This window comes from Haemaphysalis longicornis, unplaced genomic scaffold (assembly GCF_048455015.1).
Source record: "Haemaphysalis longicornis isolate Haplotype H1 unplaced genomic scaffold, Haemaphysalis longicornis Haplotype H1 scaffold_1, whole genome shotgun sequence".
Lineage (NCBI taxonomy): Eukaryota > Metazoa > Arthropoda > Arachnida > Ixodida > Ixodidae > Haemaphysalis > Haemaphysalis longicornis.
In genome coordinates, this window is record NW_027526203.1 from 315,087,037 (window position 1) to 315,107,048 (window position 20,012).

The window sequence follows — 20,012 nt, forward strand, 5'->3', positions numbered from 1 at the left end:
AATATTTTGGTGCCCCGAGCTCTGGTCCAGGCCACAGATGGACGTAGTCATGTGTGGACGGTAAATGCATCCAGTGAGCCAGTAGTCCTTCCCTGTGGATTCAAGATAGTCAGCTTCGACGAACAAGTCAACGTCGTCATTCAAGCGGTGAATCACAACCCCGACCATACCACGACAGAAAAACCTGACCGCCGCCTTTAAGCGCATGATCAACAACTCCCTTTCGTCCGTCGAACAGTGCGAACTACTGAAAACGCTCGCTCCTTATGCCTCGACTTTCGACTTTGCCCAGGGCGATCATTCCTTTTCCGTTCCTGCCTCCCGGCTACAGCATCGAATCAACACCGGCGATGCGACCCCTATACGCCAGAAGCCATATCGAGTGTCGCCTTCCGAACGAAAAATAATCAATGACCAGGCGCAAGAGATGCTAAGAAAAGGGGTGATCCGCGAGTCCTCAAGCCCTTGGGCCGCACCCGTGATCTTGGTCAAGAAAAAAGATAACTCATGGCGATTTTGTGTCGACTATCGTCGTCTCAATGCTGTCACCAAAAAGGACGTATATCCCCTACCGCGCATCGATGACGCTATCGACTGCCTTCATTCCGCTTCATATTTCTCCTCTCTCGATCTCAGGTCAGGATATTGGCAAATTCCGGTGCACCCATCCGACAAGGAAAAAACAGCCTTCGTGACACCAGACGGCCTATTTGAATTCAACGTCATGCCTTTTGGGCTTTGCAATGCGCCTGCGACGTTTGAAAGGTTTATGGACACCATTTTGCGCGGCCTTAAATGGGAGATATGTATGTGCTATTTGGACGACATCATAATCTATGGCACGACCTTTAGCGAGCATAACCAACGCCTTGGAATTGTTCTCGACAGGATTCAAAAAGCAGGGTTGGTTTTGAATTCAAAGAAGTGTCATTTCGCAGAACGTCAAGCAATCGTGCTCGGGTTTCTCGTCGACAAGGACGGTATTCGGCCCGACCCGCAAAAGATCTCAGCAGTTCGAGGCTTCGTCACACCACGTTCGTTAAAAGATCTCAGAAGTTTTTTGGGCCTTTGTTCCTGTTTTCGACGTTTTATCAAGGATTTCGTACCACTTTCTCACCCCCTGAATTGCCTGCTACAGAAAGACACCCCTTTTGTGTGGACGCCAGAACGTGCAGCCGCCTTTCAGCAACTAAAGTTTTTACTTACTTCGAGCCCAGTTCTTCGCCACTTCAACCCAGCTGCTCCTACCGAACTTCACACCGACGCCAGTGGAGTCGGCGTTGGTGCTGTACTCATCCAGCTCAACAGCGGCGCGCAGCAGGTCATCGCTTATGCAAGCCGATGTCTAGCAAGTGTCTAGCTGTGATCTTCGCCGTTCAAAAGTTTCGCCCATACCTGTATGGGCGTCACTTCTCCATCATCACGGACCACCACTCACTATGCTGGCTCGTTGGACTGCGGGACCCATCCGGTCGGCTCGCTCGCTGGGCATTGCGCTTACAAGAGTACGATTTCTCTGTGTCGTACAACAGCGGACGCCGACACACTGACGCGGACTGCAATACGCGGACGTATTGCGAAGCAATACGTTGCCGGCTGCCTGCAATGCCAGCGTCATAAACGCCCTGGGAGCCCTTCGCCGGGACCTCTGCATTCCGTGACTCCACCTACGTCACCATTTGAAAAAGTCCGAATAGATCTTCTTGGACCTCCACCGAAGTCTTCGACAGGTCACCGGTGGATTATCGTGTGCGTCGATTACTTGACACGGTACGTCGAGACGGCCTCTCTCGTTGCAGCTACAGCTGAGGACGTCTCAGCCTTCCTTCTGCATTCTGTTATCCTTCGTCATGGCGCTCCGCGCGTTATCAACAGTGACCGCGGGCGACAGTTTACGGCAGACGTTTTAGAACTACTATTGAGACTTTGTGGCTCTGTCTCTCGCCATAGCACCGCATACCATCCGCAAACTAATGGTCTGACGGAGCGGACAAACCGCACGCTGACCAATATGCTATCAATGTATGTTACGTCCGACCAGAAGAATTGGGACACTGTGCTACCATTCGTTACGTACGCCTACAATACCGCACAACACGAAATTACTGGCTATGCTCCATTTTTCCTACTGTATGTCCGTGCTCCACGTACATTTCTCGACAGCAACTTGACCTTCTCACCACATCACCACCTTTCACTCGCCCAAACTTTGTGCCGTGCTGAAGAGGCGCGCCGGCTCTCCCGTATTCGTACTCTGAGCTCGCAAGCTCGTACCAAGGCTCACTACGATGAGCGACATCCTCCCGTCGCTTTCACTCCGGGCGAACAAGTTTGGTTATGGACTCCGGTGCGCAAGAAAGGACTGCACCAAAAATTCCTCTCCACTTAGTCCGGACCGTTCGTGGTGCTCTCCCGCTTCAACGATGTCAACTATGTCGTCGCCAAAGTCACGTCTAATGGTCGCCGCTCGAGCAAGACACAGGTCGTGCATGTAGCTCGCCTGAAACGCTGTCACTCTCGCACCCCTTAACTCGCTCAGCGAGCTTCGTCTGCCCCGGGGGAAAATGTTACGATGGAAACGGAACAAACGAAACTTGGAGAGAAGACGACGAAAACGAACTGACCGGCCGCGAGTGGTAAAGAGGAGGAAGACGTTGGTGCTGCACGCTACTCGCTCTGTGCTCACCGCTCCCCGCCTACGAATTCCCTGCGCACTGGCCGCCCCATCTTTAATAAAGCCCATCTGATTCCCTACGACCGTGTCAATATGTTAAACAGTAGCGGCCCCAGAATGCTTCCCTGAGGAACACCAGCCCGGAGTCTTTTCAAGTTTGAACTGAAGCCGTTGATTATTCCATAATGCTTCCGGTCCTCGAGATAATTTTGTAACAGTGCTACAAATACACCGCGGAAGCCATAATGAGCCAATTTTTTAACCAGGATTGTGTGGCTTATCCCATCGAATGCTTTTGAGTAGTCGATAAATATTCCCAGCGTATACTGTTCACGTTCAAAGACTCTAAAATTATTTGCTTTCGTAATAGCAGTGCACTTTCTGTTGAACGGCCTTGAGTAAATCCAAATTGAAAAGGTGTTACAATCTTGGGTTTTCTTAAGAAACCAGTCATGCGGCAATATAGTAGTTTTTCAGTGCCCTTCGAGAACACCGGGAGTATAGAAATTGGTCTGAAATTTGATATGATATTGTTGTCACCCCTTTTAAATACGGTCGAGACCTTGGCAATTCGTAATCTTCCTGGGGGAATGGCAGACAGGAAAATTAGGTTCCAATAAAATTATACGTTCCAAAAAAAAGGAGCTATGGTCAACAGTTACATGCTTCATTGAAGCTGTTTGTCCATCGTCTCAAACAGCAGATTTGCTATTTTTTAGTGAAATAAATGCGTTAATAACTTGTGTATTGTTTACGGGATATAGGTGCGCAGGAATCAAGAGTTCTAGAAGGCATGTAACGCATGCAATTTCGATTATGTGTGATGTTTCCAATGGAAACGAAATATTCAATTACCTTATCTGACAGCTCTGTACTGGTCGGCGACTTTGGCTAGTTTCGGTTTCCGAAATTGTGGCGATCCTAGCGGCACGGTGCTGCGGCGTGGCCCTTCCCTTTCCCTCAGTGTTTCTTTCTTTCCACACCGTCAACGCTTCCGCGCCTCCTCACGCATGCGCAACAGCTCACCGGCGCCAATATTTTTTTTTTTCTTTCTCTCGGCGCGCACGGCGGGCCAGTTCGGTACGTGCGTGAGCGAGCCGGCGTGCGAAGGGTTGCGCGGGTTGCCTAAACGCTTCCACGGGCGGAACGTTTCGCTGCATTATAAAATACATTCGAATGTATTCTAAATATGGGGCAGCGGAGGAAGGAGTGTTACCACTCCTGAGCAGCTCTGTGGTGCAGCAACACAGGGTGGTACAGTTCGACCAAGTTTCTCGCCTTCTCCAAAGACGACAGGTAAGCAAATTAGCTTTGTACAAGTTATAGTGAATTCCTTAAAAGCCGACTGATTGCACTCTTCTGTTTTCAAAATAATTCGCGCATGTAACGTGAAGTTAATGAGACATGTCACTCGTCTTGGAGTGGAAACTAATGTGCAAATATATCCCAGCTGTGCAGGTACGCAAAGTTTTAGTAGAAGTAAACGCGTCTTTGGCACGCACACACTTGCTCGCAAGATCAATTTGTGGTGGCATTGCCGTTTTTTGATGATTGCCTTAGTAACTGCTGGAACGTCGATTCAGTATACTTATCAAGGTATTTTTTGTTGTTTCGTGCAGCAGGTATGAGTCTAGGTTTGGGCCCCAAGTCGAGGACGGTTTGCGACTTCATTGGACGTTTCCTCCGGTGACTCTCCTCAGTCCATCCAATGTCATCACGACGCACCTGCTCACAAAGAAGGCAAGCTCAACTGTACGCGCTTCTTGCCTTTCATGGCGTACATACTACCACATCGATTGATGGCGTGGAGGTGCTGCGCCCTAAGCATTTTTTCCTCCCCCGTCTTGCTCCAAAACGTATATTTGCGGCGAAACTACTGCCAAGCGTTGCTTCAGAGCTCCGAAAAATCTGACGTATCTCCGCGGTGTTCAATGCAAGTCGATTTTCACATGAAGCAGTGGAAGGCCAAACCGAAATACATGCGTTGTCTGCAGCCGCCATTGCAAGCGTTTCGCTCATTAAAAAATAAATAAAACCAAGATTGCCGGCTTTGCTGTTCAATCTAAACTGCGCGCCCGCGCCTTGTCATCTTATCGCGAATGGGTTTGGTGTTCCATAGTTCTGAAGTTAGAATGGTCATGCCGTATCGTACAGGATGAGATAAGAGGCGCTGCCCAGACACGAGTTAGAGGGTAGCTTGTAACAACCTGGCCGATATCTGCGGCTTAAAATACAGGAAAGCTTCTTTTTTTTCTGGGTGTCTTCTCCCCCCCGCCTTCCCTCCCACCCCCGGTAAGCAGACTGTTAATTCACGCGCCATTAAAAGAAAAGACGGGTGCGTTCGATTTGTTCTGTGTTCTACGACATGCACATGGTTGGGCATTGTTTTTGTACGTAGATATAATCCAGCAAAGAGTGTCTACAGTGCGGTCATTGTGTTGCAACAGTTTTTTATGGCTGCATTTTGTTGGTGTGAACATGATTTCTCGGAAGTGTATGCAGGTTAATTGGGCGGGTCAACGCTTTCTTTCAGAGTTTGCGTTAACTCGCCCGAAAGGCAGGGATTGAAGCATACGTGTGCGTGCTTTCTTTTAACATATAGATTCCAAATTATTGTGTCTCTGAACTGAAACGAATTTTTTTTAATGTCTAAAGAACATTCCTGTCTCGAGGTGAGCCCAAGAAATAAGTATACATTGAGTGGAACTTTCAAGTTCTTTTCTTCTCCCGCCGAGGTGTGCGCGAAAAAAAAATCTGTGTAGAGACTAGAACTTCCGAAGTTCTTCTTTCGTAATCAAGTATTGTGTACCTAAATGTGTATTCATGGCTGTAACTTTTGCGCAACTTTAGACGGAGACCGATACAAAAAGGGACTCGAAGACCTGTACAGCTGTCACCGTGTAAAGTTGCGCAAAAGTTACAGCCATGAATTCAGAATACCAACTAGCCCGCCTAACCGTGTTATTGTAAATGTGTATGTAGCACGTTTTTTTCCCCATTGTACAATATTGTATGCCTAAATTTGCATATGTCATATTTTTGCTTAGTCCAATACTGTGTACATAAAATGTACAGTCGCGTGCGATTTGAAGGTAATCACGCGGGCTTCTACCGATAAAGACGATAACGCCCCCGCGCGGCATTTTTCGCTGCGCCTGGGACCATGTTTATGCATTCTCCCCTCCCTCGGTCGCTGTTCCTTCAAGCAGTCATCACTCCCACGGCTAGTAAATCACCCTTTTCGCTTTGTGGTGATGTTGCGTGATTGTAATCACGTGGGCTTTCTTCTTGGTTACCGTGATGAGCGATAGCACCCATTGTTATAAATGTCCGGTATTTGCCGACAATATGTTTGTGCGCACCTTTCGAGAGCCGACAAGTGGGATGTCGTCGCTGGGCGCGCGATAACAAAAGAGGAAGGGCTTACTGGTTTTGCCGCGGGAGTGATGGCCACTTGAATAAACAGCGCTCGAGGGAGAGAAGAATGCCTAAACAAGAAACCAGGCGCAGTAAAACAAGCCGCGCGGGGGCGTTATCGTCGTGGTCGGTCGACGCTCGTGCGATTACCTTCAAATCGCACGCGACTGTATGTGCAATATATGGGTGTAGTACATGTGTTTTCATGACTTCGAATCAAAGACGTCCTCATATGAATTTTGAATAAATGCATAGCAAAAATAATGTTTGTGTAACACTCCAATTATTATCGCCACAAAGACAACAATTTGACACCAGAAAACGTACTATTACCTAGATGTTTTCTTCGTTCAATTATTAAACACGTTACTGCACACATAACAAACGACGGGCGGCGGCCATTTCGGCGCCGCTCGTCCAACTTTCGCGCCTGGTGCCATTGCCGAGCGGCCCATGAGGCAGCGACCGGCGGGAGACGCGAAAGTTGGACGAGCGTCGGTTTCAGGGGCCGGCGCGCGGCGGCACGGCGTAGCTGCCGCGGGATAAATGACGTCAGCAGCGTCCGCGACGTCACCAACACCCTTTCCCTCCTCGCCACTCGTTGCCATGGCGATTAATGCAACGTTTCTCAGAGGCCACGTACTACTAGGGGAGGATTTGGCGCTGCTGGAGCGAATTACGTGGGACCACGGTGGATGCGAGAGAGGCCGCCCCGTGGCCCTGTCCCGAATATACGTTTACCAGTCATGGTTATATCAGACGCACATGACTGAATACTGTGAGCGAGGGCGATTTAGCGATGCACTTAAAATTTTCCACATTAGATCAGGTCTCTGTATTGCTAGACTATTAAAAAGATTTTAGAAATAAAGTTTCTTGCTTCTGCGCAGAAGGCTGTTTGTTCTGTTTGGTTGTGTCATGGATACCTTTAAATCCTGAATATTTTTAGATTTAATGAAGCAACTAGTGCCACTAGATAACCTGAAGCATATATAAAGGCGTTTTTCTCACGTATTGCTTGCAATGATTCTGATATAACCCACGGATTGCGGGCGTTCCCAGGTTTAGTTCTTGTTTTATGAAGAAAACATTAATTAAAAGTACAAATATGCGAATAAAAGATTCATATATAGATTCTGCATCAGTACAACAAAGAACACTTTCTCAGTCGATTTTAGATAGCGCATTTCTGTAATGTTGTATACTCGTATTATTTATGCTCCGATAAAGTAAATGAGCTAAGGGTAGTCGTGCCTTCAGCAGTTTTAGAGCATTTTAGTATCAAGCAAATGGGTAGATCAAGCACTTAGGTGCGTCCTTAAAACGTCGTTAAAACCATGCGAACTGCCAGCTTTGTCTTTCTTTTTCGCAATCGTAAAACCCAAAAGCTGTTTGAGCTGAGGGAAACGTTGCTCATTGACATAAATAGGAGCAGTCTCAGTATACGACTTGAGCGCTGACTGTAGGGGCGCCACTGAAATCCCCCGAGCGGTCCATTGCAAAAGTAGTCGCGGGAGACTCCGGCCAGCTCACCACTGTCGCTTCTGCTTTTGCGGCACGTTCACGACTGAGATTTACCGTTTTTATTCGTTGTAAACACATATTTATGTGGATCAGTTACTCTGTTCGCAAATTGGGAGTATTTACCAGGCTGTAAATGTTTCTGACGCGATCTTAGTGCGGTACATCGGGCCTGTATAAGCGCCAGGTGTGTGTCGCAGGCCGGCGTCGCGAAACCGGTATATGCATGGAGCCGATTGTAATTCCACTGCCCTGAAATTTACTAACAATATCTCCGTAAGCAGTGTTTCTTCAGATGGTCATGCTACAGATATATACAATATGATGTAAATTGGTTTTGTGTGCTTACATATTCTAGCGGAGCATTCATAGTTGAACCAACGCCGCCTGTATAAACATTGCCTAACGCGTCGCCCGCTTTCCAGTGGGGGCAGTAGGTACGCTTAGTTAAGGCACTCATCCGTTATGTGGCGCGCGCCGGCGGACGTCCCGCCTCACGTCACTGCTTGCGAGTCGCGAACGCTGCACCTTCTTTTACGACGTGTGTCTGTCAGCTTGCCTGTCGGGTTTCAAGAGCCGTTTTGCTTGCTCACATCTTAGCCGTGACGGAGCGCTAGTTTTGGGGCGCACTGGGGATCTCGTTCAATGTGTCGCTCGCTTCATACCGGCTGCATTTTTCGCAAAATGACTGACGTAGGCGCAACAGAACTGAAATAGTGTAAGAACGTATTAATTGCCGGATAGACAAATAACAAACATAGAAACGTTATTTTAGGATGGCGCAACCAGTATTTTACTGATATATTTCTCGCTAGAGGATTTAGGGAAGAAAAAATTCCGTATACATTTTCTGTCCAAGTTCTGACTTCTACCATTATTTTCCAAAAAAATAGCACATGCTTGTAAATTTCAAGAGATTATAGAAAACAAAAGGATAAGCAGTTGAGCGTTCAGCCACGACGTAAGGGCGCTTCGACAGTACAGTCCTGTACTGTACCGGTGCGGAGTGCAAGCAGCGTCGACAAAACAAGTCCGAAACGCAGAGGGGAGGGGGGATGCCAACTCAGAAAATTTCGGGGCCCGTGATCCCAATACGTCAGCGCGAAAAGCCGGCACCACAAGTGGTTTTGCGCCCGCCGTGGCCCAGGCGGTTTTATCAGCGTCAGACCAAGACAGACAGGCTTAGTGATAAACAAGAATTTTAAACAAGGCGTAGGAACGCCGCCTGGGGAACGCTAGACAAGCTGTCAACTATTTTGCATAGTTTCCGAGAAGCGGCGCTGGCTGGCGGACATGAAAGCACGCAGGAAGGCTACGGAGCGGGAAAGGGAGAGTAGGTGTTTGGCTATTTTTCGCTCACGCGTTAGGCAATGATTATACAGGCGGCGTTGGCTTAACACACCAGTTATGCTTCAACCCTCAGATATTGATCACTACCCTGGACTAGCCAATGTGGCATACATTTCACGAACATTCTACGAAATAAGTACGATGGATAATGCAAAATTCTACGCGGGAATCAGCACACGACAAAAATTTAATGGTGGGTCATATTGTCGCCAGGTCAGCGCTAGCAATCGATCATCTGCCTCGTATATCTTCCAGGAGCAGCGTGGAGAAGGACTTATAAAGTAATCCGCGTCCGCGACTAAACGCTTCTTCGAAACATCGTCATGTGACACATGGAGCCTAAATAATCTAGCACAAACTTAAATCAGAGGGCCTTATCAGATAACACACAATTCTAACGACACCGTTTATCGCTTGTGAACTTATTTATTGATTGTAGGGTTTAACACGCCGACGCAACGCAGGCGATGAGGCGCGCCGTGGTGGAGGGCAAGGAATTAATTTTGACCACCTGGGGATCTTTAACATGCGCCGGAATCTCATACACACGGGCGTTTTTGCTTTTCGCCTCCATCAGAAAAGCGGCCTCGCCTTTTCGCCTCCACCGAACCCGCGACCTCGTGCGCAGCAGCGCAACGGCTGAGCCACTGGGCCACCGCGGCGGGTTGAACTTACTTGTTACTTACTTACTTGCTTACCGTATACTTTAAGCAAGTGTCCTGTGTTGTCCGTTTGTGTTTTCACCAGCCCAATGCAACCAACGATGTGTAACCAACTAGCCCGCAATGAGGCGTTACTAAAACTTCAAACGGTTTGGCGCGTGAGCGCAGCGAGCCCGAGTGCTTGATACACTGCCGCTGCTTCCAGTGGAGTGGTCCTGCGTTGCCAGCTTGTTTTTATAGCGATGTCCTGCGAAACTTGGGACACCTTGAGGTGGTTTTTCGCTGGTGATGCAGTAAATTCAGTTGATCACTGCGCACTCAGTCCGGTCATCACGTGCATGTTTGCTGGGGGTCACCAGCAGAGGCTAAAATCTCCCGTCACAATCGTGAACAGGGATGTTCACTTATTTACTGCCTATTCGACACCCTCGTAGAAAATGCCTATGGCCTCATCATGAATCATGAGCCCTCTCATCCTTCTGTATATCCAGAATCCAACCCCGTGCTCTCTCTTTCCTTGAGGTCCTCGCTAGCCCAGAACACGCCCGCTACTCAACTCTTGTGAAGCCTTCTCCGATTCTTCTAACCTTGCTTAATCCTATAATATCCCACCTACTTTCGGATATGTCTTTCAGTAGCACAGATAAGCTTCCCTCGGTAGACACGGTTCACGCGTTAAACGTTTCAAAGTTCCAGAATCGGCCTGTCAAAACCGAGATTCTTAGCCCCCTTTACAGTATCCTAAACTTCGTCGTGATCAGGTGATCTACAGCTGCTGGGGACTGAGGCCTGTTGCGACATCCGTCATCAATGTTCTAGAATCAACCACCCAAGCCTACCGTCTGGCCCCTCATAGATAGGAAACGACCCATCGTGTACATAATGACGCCGCGGCGACCCGTGCTTTTGCTCTTTTGGAGACTTCACGGTCACCGGAGCGCCCACGGGGGAAGGCCGCCTCATTGAGTGGGAGCGTTCAGCATAGATGGCGACAAAAGCATCGCGCGGCGCCTCCCTTTTCAGCAGCAGGCTGGTGGTCCCTTCGTTTTTCAGCGGCGTGCCGCGTATTTTTGTCCTATCGTTTCCGCCGTGTCTGATGATGCTGGAGATTCCGTACTTGAACGAGCTGCCCGACGCCGGATTACCAGAGGGGGATTCCAAATGTCCTTCCGACGCCGCAACATCGGTGGTCCGAAGGGCTGCGACCCAATAGGCAAATTGTATCAACAGAGTCAGCGTGAAGTCCACCTGTGTGAGAAAGAAACGTCTCTTCTCAGTGTGAGAGTGTGGGTATCAATATCAGCCCCACGGTTTTTTTGCGATTGGTGCGTTCCTCACAATAACGGGGAGAAAGGGAGAAAGTAGATGGACCCAACAAGCTTGTTTAATCTCCCGCGCGAAGGAGCGCACTGCCTGTTCACCGAGATCGAGAATGTAAATACATGTACATAAAAGTTTTTCTTTCTCCTTCGACGTCGTCATCATGACTGCCCCATCCCGGCAACAGCCACGGTTCATTTCGACCACGCTACCCCGGTTCGCAACAGGGTCGAGAGTCAGGTTGATCATTCATTGGAGCTCGGCGGGGTCCAGGTGTCCAGGACCTGGACATGCAGGTCCTCCGGCGAAGGATTGCCGTTTGTGTCTGAAAGAGCCTCTGTATATGGTTGCACCTGGTTAGTATAGCACCCTGCGGGGCCCTGTTATGTTACCAAAGAAGTAGGATGGATGTGGTGCCAATGGAACGCTGTGCACCACATTGTAGCTGTTTCTGTGCCCCTATTGTAGTGGTCCTTGCTCACCCAATTTCTCAGGGGCCTCCGGCGTGAAAATAAGAGAAGCAACAAGCTTGTGGTTAGGTGTAACAGATCCAAGATTAAGTAAAAATGTTCCAAAACACTTTTTGCGTAACCAAACTCCATTTAATTCAGTGCACGCGCACTGGTTTTTAGAACTAACTACGCTACTCCACTAGTTTGGCTACAGTGGAGGATACTGATAATTTCTTAAGTTGACGCCAATTGCCCCATTCCTTCAGTGGTGACTTACCAGCTCCAATATAAGATCATCCATTGCGCCACAATGTATGTCCGCCTTCACAGTTATCACACAAAAAAATAATTTTAAAAAGCTGAACCGATGCATTCCCCGAAAACAGACACTCACCTCTTGAATACCACTTCAGGAAGCGAGAGAAACTTCCGGGACGCCAGTAGGCTATTGTGCAAAACATACCTTATATTAATTTATTTTTGAAACACTAACAAATCAACACACACAAAGGGCCATGAAAACACAAATACATATGTACATTCATAGGACCATGACAACGTTTTCCAGGGTGCAGCTTTTTGTTGACGCACGTGTGCTGGGAACAAATTTGGTAACTGGGCAAACGCTACCTCCGAGCATAACCTCAAGCAGCAGCTCAACCCTTCAAAGCATCCGCATCGGGAACAGACTCTGTTGGAACTTGCGGCTCTATTTTTTTCCATTCTCACTTCGCAGTTGTTTCATTTTTGTCCTATTGTCATGCCTCCCACAATATCCAGTTGATACACAGGGACCGCAAATAACCAAGTTTTCAAGACGTGCTGGTGTGTACGACGTGAGAACATTTAACCAACAATCTGTACGCCAACGAACTAAGGAAAAAATACTTGCTGCCAACCAGATAGAGCTTTTTTTAGTGTAGCCGCCATTAACACAGTTATTTCTTTGGCTTCCTCATTAATTAGCCAAGGTCGCCACGGCGGAGGAATACACTGGAAAACAATGAGCTGCACTGCGCTAGTCAACCATTGTTCCCGAAGTTTCAATAGCACTGCCCAACCCGATTTGGTTTATGCGCGTCTGGTGACACCGCTTTATTACGAACGAGAACAAGAAAAACGCAGCAGGATGGAGAACATATTTTTGGCATCAGCATTGTGTTCCTTGTACAAGTTCCATAGCCAACAACACGGTGTGCGCACTACTCGCAAGAACCGCACAGGCTTTCGCCAGATCTGCATGGTAATATCACGTTCTTAATTGCGAAAACACTGAAAAAGTGGATGCCGATGTGGTGGAAGCAGGTCCGTCACATCGTCACTCCCCCTCATGCTAAAAGCCGCTTCTTTTGACTGACGATCGGTCACGGTGATTCGCGTCAATGCTAAATAAAAGCGGATGCAACCGTGTACGCATGACACCTCCAAACAGAGCAATTACTGCTGAACAAGGAGACCAAAACACCCTCCCCCCCCCCCCCCCCCCCGAAAAAAAAAACGCAAATCAATGGTAGCCATACCCTATTTCCCTACTTAAAAACTAGTCAGGGTTCGAACATATTCAGTTAAGTGACGCTGCTTTCATAGTTCGTTGGCCGTGTTAATTTTTTCTTCGCTAAGTAAAAAACTTGTGATAAACACTAAGTGTTCCCGACATATTTCTCGAATAACTGTCGTTCTTCCATAACCTGATAACCTATTTGCGGTGTTCACCTGCACATACATATGTGCGTGTTTGACGGCAAACGTGCGCATGGCCACTGCCTCGCGAAACACGCGCCAGCGATACTTTCATTCTTGTCTCGTGTACGTTACTCTAAGCCCCCCCCCCCCCCCCCCCCCATGTGGTTACCGCACCATGTGGTTACCATGTGGTTACCATTTCTGGAATGATCGTAGTGCGCACAGACTGACCTAGTACTAATCCCTGCTGAAGTATATGTCCGTGATATTTGCCTTTCTAAAGACAGAAACCTACCGCATGGTTTTCTTTTTCATGAGCAGTATAACTGCCACAGCATGCGTATACATCACACATCAGCGGTCATTGTAATTATTTCCTGAGCCTTTTCAAACTGTCTAAAAAATTACGCTTGTTAGCCCCGCATTAACACGGACATATTTGTAGTGCTATTGTTTTTGTTGTTGCTGTTTTTATGCATGAGAGAAGCTGAAGGGTCTAACGTGAAACTCGAACATGAAAAATAAAATGTGAAAGCTCGAATTCATAGCTTGGTGCAGTGATATAAGCCATTATTTGATGACGAACTAGTGCTCGGTAACTACAGTTTTCGCAAAGTCCACTTATATTGCTGATATTACACATGCGCTGAATAATATAGCATGAAACGTTATTCCCCAGTGACAGCCAAAATAATGTTTTAGATTCTCCAGCTGATCAGCGAACAAACGTGCAGGCGAAAGACAAAACGAGCAGACAATTGAGGCCACCCTTAATTGGCGATATATACCAGCTATGTACATACAGAGTTGTCCTTTTGTCACACTGAAGCCCTAAAGGGATGCTGAAGTGAGTTTCTCAAAATTCGATTTCTGCCTGCATTGTGTCGGTTAATTCACGTAGTTCGTAACATGCCTGTTTAGTGGAAATCTAGAGCATTCGTTCATCGGTAATCGGCAGCAGAAAATAAAACACCACGCGCCGTTTGTGGCCGCCAGCCACCGCAGTGACGTCATACGGGTTTGAAAAGTGTTTTCACGCTATATAAGCATTTAACAATAATAAGTTTCCATTCTTTCATCGGTAATGGGAACTTTTTGTTTGTTGGTGCACATGTTGTGCAGGACAGACATGCTAGCAATCCTCTAAGCATAGCCCTGCGGGCTTACCACTGTGTCGTCTTAGTCGACCCGCAAATCGGCGAGGAGGAAGGTGCGAGGGAAGCACCACTTTCGCACTCTTTAAAAATGCGTGCAAATTGTCCTGAAAAGCTAATAACACGACCTGAAAACCCTAGACTTTAATCCGGAAAGGTTTAAATCTCACTCCAGCGTCCCTTTAAGACTAGTAAATGTTTGAAACAACCTCACGTTTGACAATTGCTTACTTCGGGAAAGGGGCGGTTGTAATTTGAAGTGAGCTTAGTGGGCGAATAACAGAAGCTGGTGAAAGAGTACGACCACCAAAGCTAGGCGCCACTAGAACAACAAAGCAGCCTGTGCACACGTACATACGGCTACACAGTAATACGAGGCCAAGGAACAACACAGTGGGAACGGCCGCAACACTGGAAAAAATTGTACTCTCAAGGCTTGTGCCCCACATTCCAGACAAGGAAACTAAACCCAAAACTCAACAAATAAAACGCTCTAAAAATAATTTTCCCCTCATATAATACTCATCTATGTGCGGCCCCTTCATACAGCTTCCCATTCCTCGTTGGCCGAATTTCGCTAATGTCAACAGAAGAATACAATTTGCGACGCAAAGCTTCGGCATACCAATGTATTTACAGGCATCGCGCATACAAAAATAAATAAGTACTCATTTGTATGCACAACAGTATTCCGCATCACACGGCCAAGAGAGAAAAACAAGGAGTGGTCCACCCACCCCTTGGGCGGCGTCAGAGAGAGAGAGAGAGAGAGAGAGAGAGAGAGAGAGAGAGAGAGAGAGAGAGAGAGAGAGAGAGAGAGAGAGAGAGAGAGAGAAGGCAGGGAGTGAGGTTAAGGGGCAGAGAGGGAGCGAGTTCACGGATGGCGGCTCCCCATGGTACCCCATGCTCTCGATTCCCCCAGCCTGCCCTACCAAAGACTTAGGGAAGCCGAAAAAGTAACCTGCCGCGTCGGCCCCTCTGTACAAAGAAAGCGCGTACGCAATGTTTAACGAATAGACTAATACGATATACAAAATGACTACTGCCCCCCATAGACCTCACGAATCACGAGTTTTTTTACTCTCGACTCCGACTTTTTTCACACACTGGGTTTGTACGGAATTAAGCTCAGACACTGTGAGGGCGAAAGCGTTCAAAGAATGCTCTTTCTGGGTGCAAAGCGTAGGTGAAGCCACGAATTTCTTCGAAGCCTAAGCCAAGTGTGGGGGGCTCTCTCTGCTTCTCTCTGCCCAACGCCAGTCCAAAGCGGGAGGGGGGACGCGTGACGCAGAATGTTTCGCAAATGCGTGGAGTGTCGGGGACAACCGGGACATCTTGGCGGCTCTCTTGCCAACGGGCTGTAGCGCACACACACGGAGGTTTGTACAGCTGCACATAAATGTTCTACGCTACCTGATCTTACACGAATGTCACAGTTTAAATGTTTGAGCATGTACAGGCTTTCGGTTTAAAACACATTCACGGGAAATGTGGAAGAAAAATCAAACGCAAAATCTGCAACGTGCGTGCAATGGCTGAAACGGTATAGGGACTCGACTCCCTGGGTGCGTTGAACAACCGTTTGGGAGGAAAGTTGACAAAAATAAGGGGGAAAAAAACGACACACGAGGGTTGTCGCCAAAATCTACCCGCGCACGCTGAGCTGAGTCCACGTGCAATCCCACACGCACTGCAGCCCACGCAGGCGCCCCCTCAACACCAGAGCGGACAGGACTTGGCTGCGAAACGCTGCATATAGATGCCGTCAATCCCAGATGTGCGCCTTTAGTGTCGTGAAACTGACAGATCAATGGCCGCAAATTAATTTAACGTAACAACATCAATGTTAGCAGCTCGGGTCTAAATAACAGAAAATGAGAAAAGCTTTTAACCATCACAGCTCTTAAGCTAATCATCCTAATTCTCGCTAATGCGATAAAAAGCACATACAGTGGTATTTTCGCTCAGTTAGGGAGGTTGCTTCCAAAACAAAGTGTTTCTCGGCCTTTAAAGGGGGCGCGAGTCGCACAAATTGTTTGAACAGTTCAAACGCCCAGCCGCTCGTAAACGATTGCCGGCGTGTTTCGCGCGATCCTTGGCAAAAACAGCTTAAGCTTCTAGTCTACAGCCATAATGCCCTTGGTGTATGTACAGCGCAATAGCTCGTGTATAGCAACAAGGAGAAGAAAAACCGTTGGTCGGCAAATTACTTCACGCCGCAAGGAAAGGCAGTCGTGTTGCACGTCACATACTCGGAGAGGTTTTGTCTTGGGCTAACTGCTGATGGGTTATGATGTATGTAAGGGGTCAGGTAAGGCTTACACTGGATGAACTTACATGACGGACATGAGCAGGTGTTGTTGTGTACTTCTGTTCTCTTTGGTTTCCCAAAACAGGGGCATGCAGCATGAACAAGGGAAATAATGTGCTCTGCACTGCACCTCTCGGCCACAGAACGTCTCGGTTCCGAAGCCACAAGCGACGACTTAATGCGCGCGCCTCGGCCGCGCGTTTGCACGCCCGCCCGCTAGCTGAACCACAGCGCCGCAGCCGTGACGGGATGCCGGGCTGAAGCTCGCGTACAGGACACTTCACAGTGACACGGGGTTGCTCGACAAGCGGACACTACAGCGATACGAAGCAGCAGTGGAGTACGATGTCACCGTTTTTTTTAAAACATGCCTTTTCGTTTGCCGCTGAATTAGGTGGATCAGTTGCAGCGCTAGCCGCAAACGAGAAGCAAAAGCAGAAGTGTTGGGAGGGAGGGGTGTGTAGTAGGCAGACAGAATGAGAGGATAAAAATATAAGGCGCAACAAAAAGGAGTGGGAGAAGTGTCCGTGATCTGCGAAACGCACAAGGAAGCGGTCACATCACGCAATGCTGCAGCCAGGAAATGTTTTGCGTTTTTTTTAGAAAAGGGTTAATAAAATCAAACAGAACAAACATATGCAAGTACCAAATGAAAGTAAGGTAAAGCGGGGTAAGGGGAATATAAGAGTCTGCGGCTTAGCTGTCAAGGCTGAGAAAAGCCGAAACAGCGGGACTCGGACCTGAGGCGCGTTGAGTGCATATATCTCAACAGCGAAAAGTAAAGCCATGTGCTTTGAGCAGCAGGGCAATTCCTGCTCAATAGAAAAAAGAAAACAGGCGAGAAGTAACAAATAAGAACAACAACAGGAGAAATCGGGATATTCCGAAAGCACGGAGGAATACTTTTTAAGCTTATAGCGACGCTCGACAACGTCTACGTCAATTATCCATATATCAAGACATAACAGCAATAGTTATGGGACATCTTAAAGCCCGGTAACACATGAGCGACCTCGGCATACACGAAAAAAGCACTGCCAAAGTACGTCCGCTGACCCTGGTGGCAATCGAGAAAACCAGGGTATTAGATAATGCATTGACAGCTGCGGCATACATAGGGGCGAACATACGACATCAATAGTCACTCTTCTCCTCTCCAACCCGAAACTAAAAAAAGCAGAATAATATTTAACACCTCCTCGGCATTTAGAGGCGGGAACTAGTAGACGGAATGCAATCAATTTGTAGTACAACGAAGACGGCCGGCGTACTTCGACGCTGTTGCACTAATCAGTGAGATTTGTGCTATAAAATGCGTGCCTAAAAAGCACGAGGCGTGCGTACAGTTTCAAGTCCTGAAAAAAATGGCGTAATGTGCGTTGATAAAGTTGGACTTCTTGACACCAGTCCTGGTCGGTAAACGCAAAAATGGGTAATCGTGCCAGGGGTACCATTTTTTGGATGACCTGGCAAGCTTTTCTGAGCAACGATCAGAACTACAGGAGTGTAGCTGTCGCTTCTGTGCAGGCTGCACTGCGTTGAACTAGTTTGCTAATATAAAATTTAAACAAAAAACTTGCAGTTTTTTCGCGCTTAGAAATATGGCATCTTCGACAGTACGCACGCCCCGAAGGCAACATAAGGTCCGGCGTTTTGCAGCACGAAGTCGGACAATAAATGAAGCGCCCTATGGCTGCTCATCTAAGACTGTTGCACTTGCTGGTTATTAAACACGAAGCATCAGCAAACTTGGCAATCTTGAAACGCAAAAAAATCTTCTGAGCATCGCTCTCAGAGACACACTGCGCAGGTGTCCCACTTGCGAAGCGCCAAGAGGGCCCACGTGAACTGCTAGCTTTGCGTCCGGTAGCCATCACCTGACAATCGGCAATCCACGGCTGCAAGTTGTTTCACTTTTAAGCAGTTCCAGAAAACCAACGCAATGAACTTGCTGGCTTCGAATCAGCTCGCTGGCTTCGACATTTTTGGGGCACCCTTCATCTATGACCTTGCTTCTGTGAGATGGGCTGCAAGAGAGCGGTCAACCTGCAGGCTACAGACGGATACAGCAGCCAGTTATTTTTCTCCTAGTGCTGCCAAGGCTAAGGCTGTGAGCTACAAGAGGGTCTAAATGGTGACTGAAAAAGTTCAGTCTGCTTCGGAAATTCATGCATAATAATCAGGGACCAGGAAAAAATTTGGGCGTACGATTGTCATGCCAGCAGTTTACTGCCCTGAGCACAGACATGACTTACTTTTGTTCTGGCTGCAATCAGCAGACGGGAAGCACCCTGCACTTGAACCGTTCACAGCGCAGAAGGGGTAGTAATAAAAAAACTGAACTTTCTGCGTAGGAAATGAACCACCCTTTGGAGCTAGTACTTTGACAAGCTGGGTTCGAAGCTTTAAAAAATTTACAGTGATTACGACAAGGCCGGGTGCAAAAAGGAGAAAAAAAGCCAGCACTCGACTAACCGCCCACTGAGGCGAGTTTGTGTGAACGGATAACGAGCAGCCGCAAACGTTATACGAACAATTCAAGTGGGCCCTCTGCGCTCATGCGGCGCGGAACACCTCCTCCATACGGTGCCTTGTTATGTACGCCGGGTGTGGGACGAACAGAAAGGGTCTTCGAGTGTCTCGTTGACCTTGAAACGGGGAAGTGCGGCTATCGACGCGTCTCGTGGCGGGGCCCCAGCGAGCAAGGAGTCTCGTACGCAGGGTTGGGTGGCGCAGCCAGAAGAGGCATGGCGCTAGGCGTGGTTGTGCGGACTGGGGGGAGGGCTAGAGCTGACGCTCTTGCCCAGGCCCGAGTCCGAGCTCGCGGAGTGCGTGTGGTCCTTGTGGAGCCCCGGCCGCTTGGGCGACGCCGATCGGCATCCCGGCAGAAGGAGTGGCATCTGGGGCACGGGAGACGCTGTGGCGCTGCGACTCGGACGCACGTCTGGTCGCAGCCGCGAGCCGTCCTGAAAAAGGAAGGGCGCACTCTTTGAGCGAACGCCGCCTTGGGCAGCAACGACCAGTGTAGTCAAAACACCTCGCCGTCACATCGTTGTAAGCAGCGGACTCCTGTTTCGTTACTTGTTTCTTGTTTTGTTTGTAGGCTTGAGGCACCATACTTGGCTCTAATGCGTATCCACATACGGTCACATTTAAATTTGTAAGGAAACACATTTCTTTATATGGCGTGAAAGAGGCAAGGTATAGCAACAACACGGCGCTTATTGCGCCTTATACGATTTATATGTGAACCTTGCAAAGTGGGAAAAGTAAGCATTTAAAGAACGCTGCAAATGATGACCTTCCACTCCGGAGGTTCAGTGGATAAAGCATTGCAATAATGAGCATGAGGCCATGATTTCGATTCCCGGCTGGCTGTTTATGATAGAGGGAAAACGTGGGTAGATATATATACTGGCGGAGGCTGAAAATATACAGGTGGTCGAAATCAATCTGGAGCCTTTCACT

General features: G+C 48.2%; 2 protein-coding genes across 3 annotated transcripts in view; both read right to left on the reverse strand.

Moving 5' to 3' along the window:
• The window catches only part of LOC144150808 (ileal sodium/bile acid cotransporter-like), a 288,230-nt gene extending 286,883 nt beyond the window's left edge, over nt 1–1,347 (reverse strand). The window contains exon 1 of the mRNA XM_077682185.1: nt 1,207–1,347. The gene's annotated coding sequence lies outside the window, so the exon portion shown is untranslated. The remainder of the gene's footprint in view (nt 1–1,206) is intronic.
• A 10,495-nt stretch (nt 1,348–11,842) lies between these two features.
• Nucleotides 11,843–20,012, reverse strand: part of LOC144150782 (GTPase-activating Rap/Ran-GAP domain-like protein 3) — a 751,818-nt gene continuing 743,648 nt past the window's right edge. For both annotated transcript variants that reach the window (XM_077682183.1, XM_077682182.1), the window contains exon 27: nt 11,843–19,510. In XM_077682183.1, the coding sequence (XP_077538309.1) occupies nt 19,298–19,510 (213 nt within the window). In that variant the 3' untranslated portion in view covers nt 11,843–19,297. The remainder of the gene's footprint in view (nt 19,511–20,012) is intronic.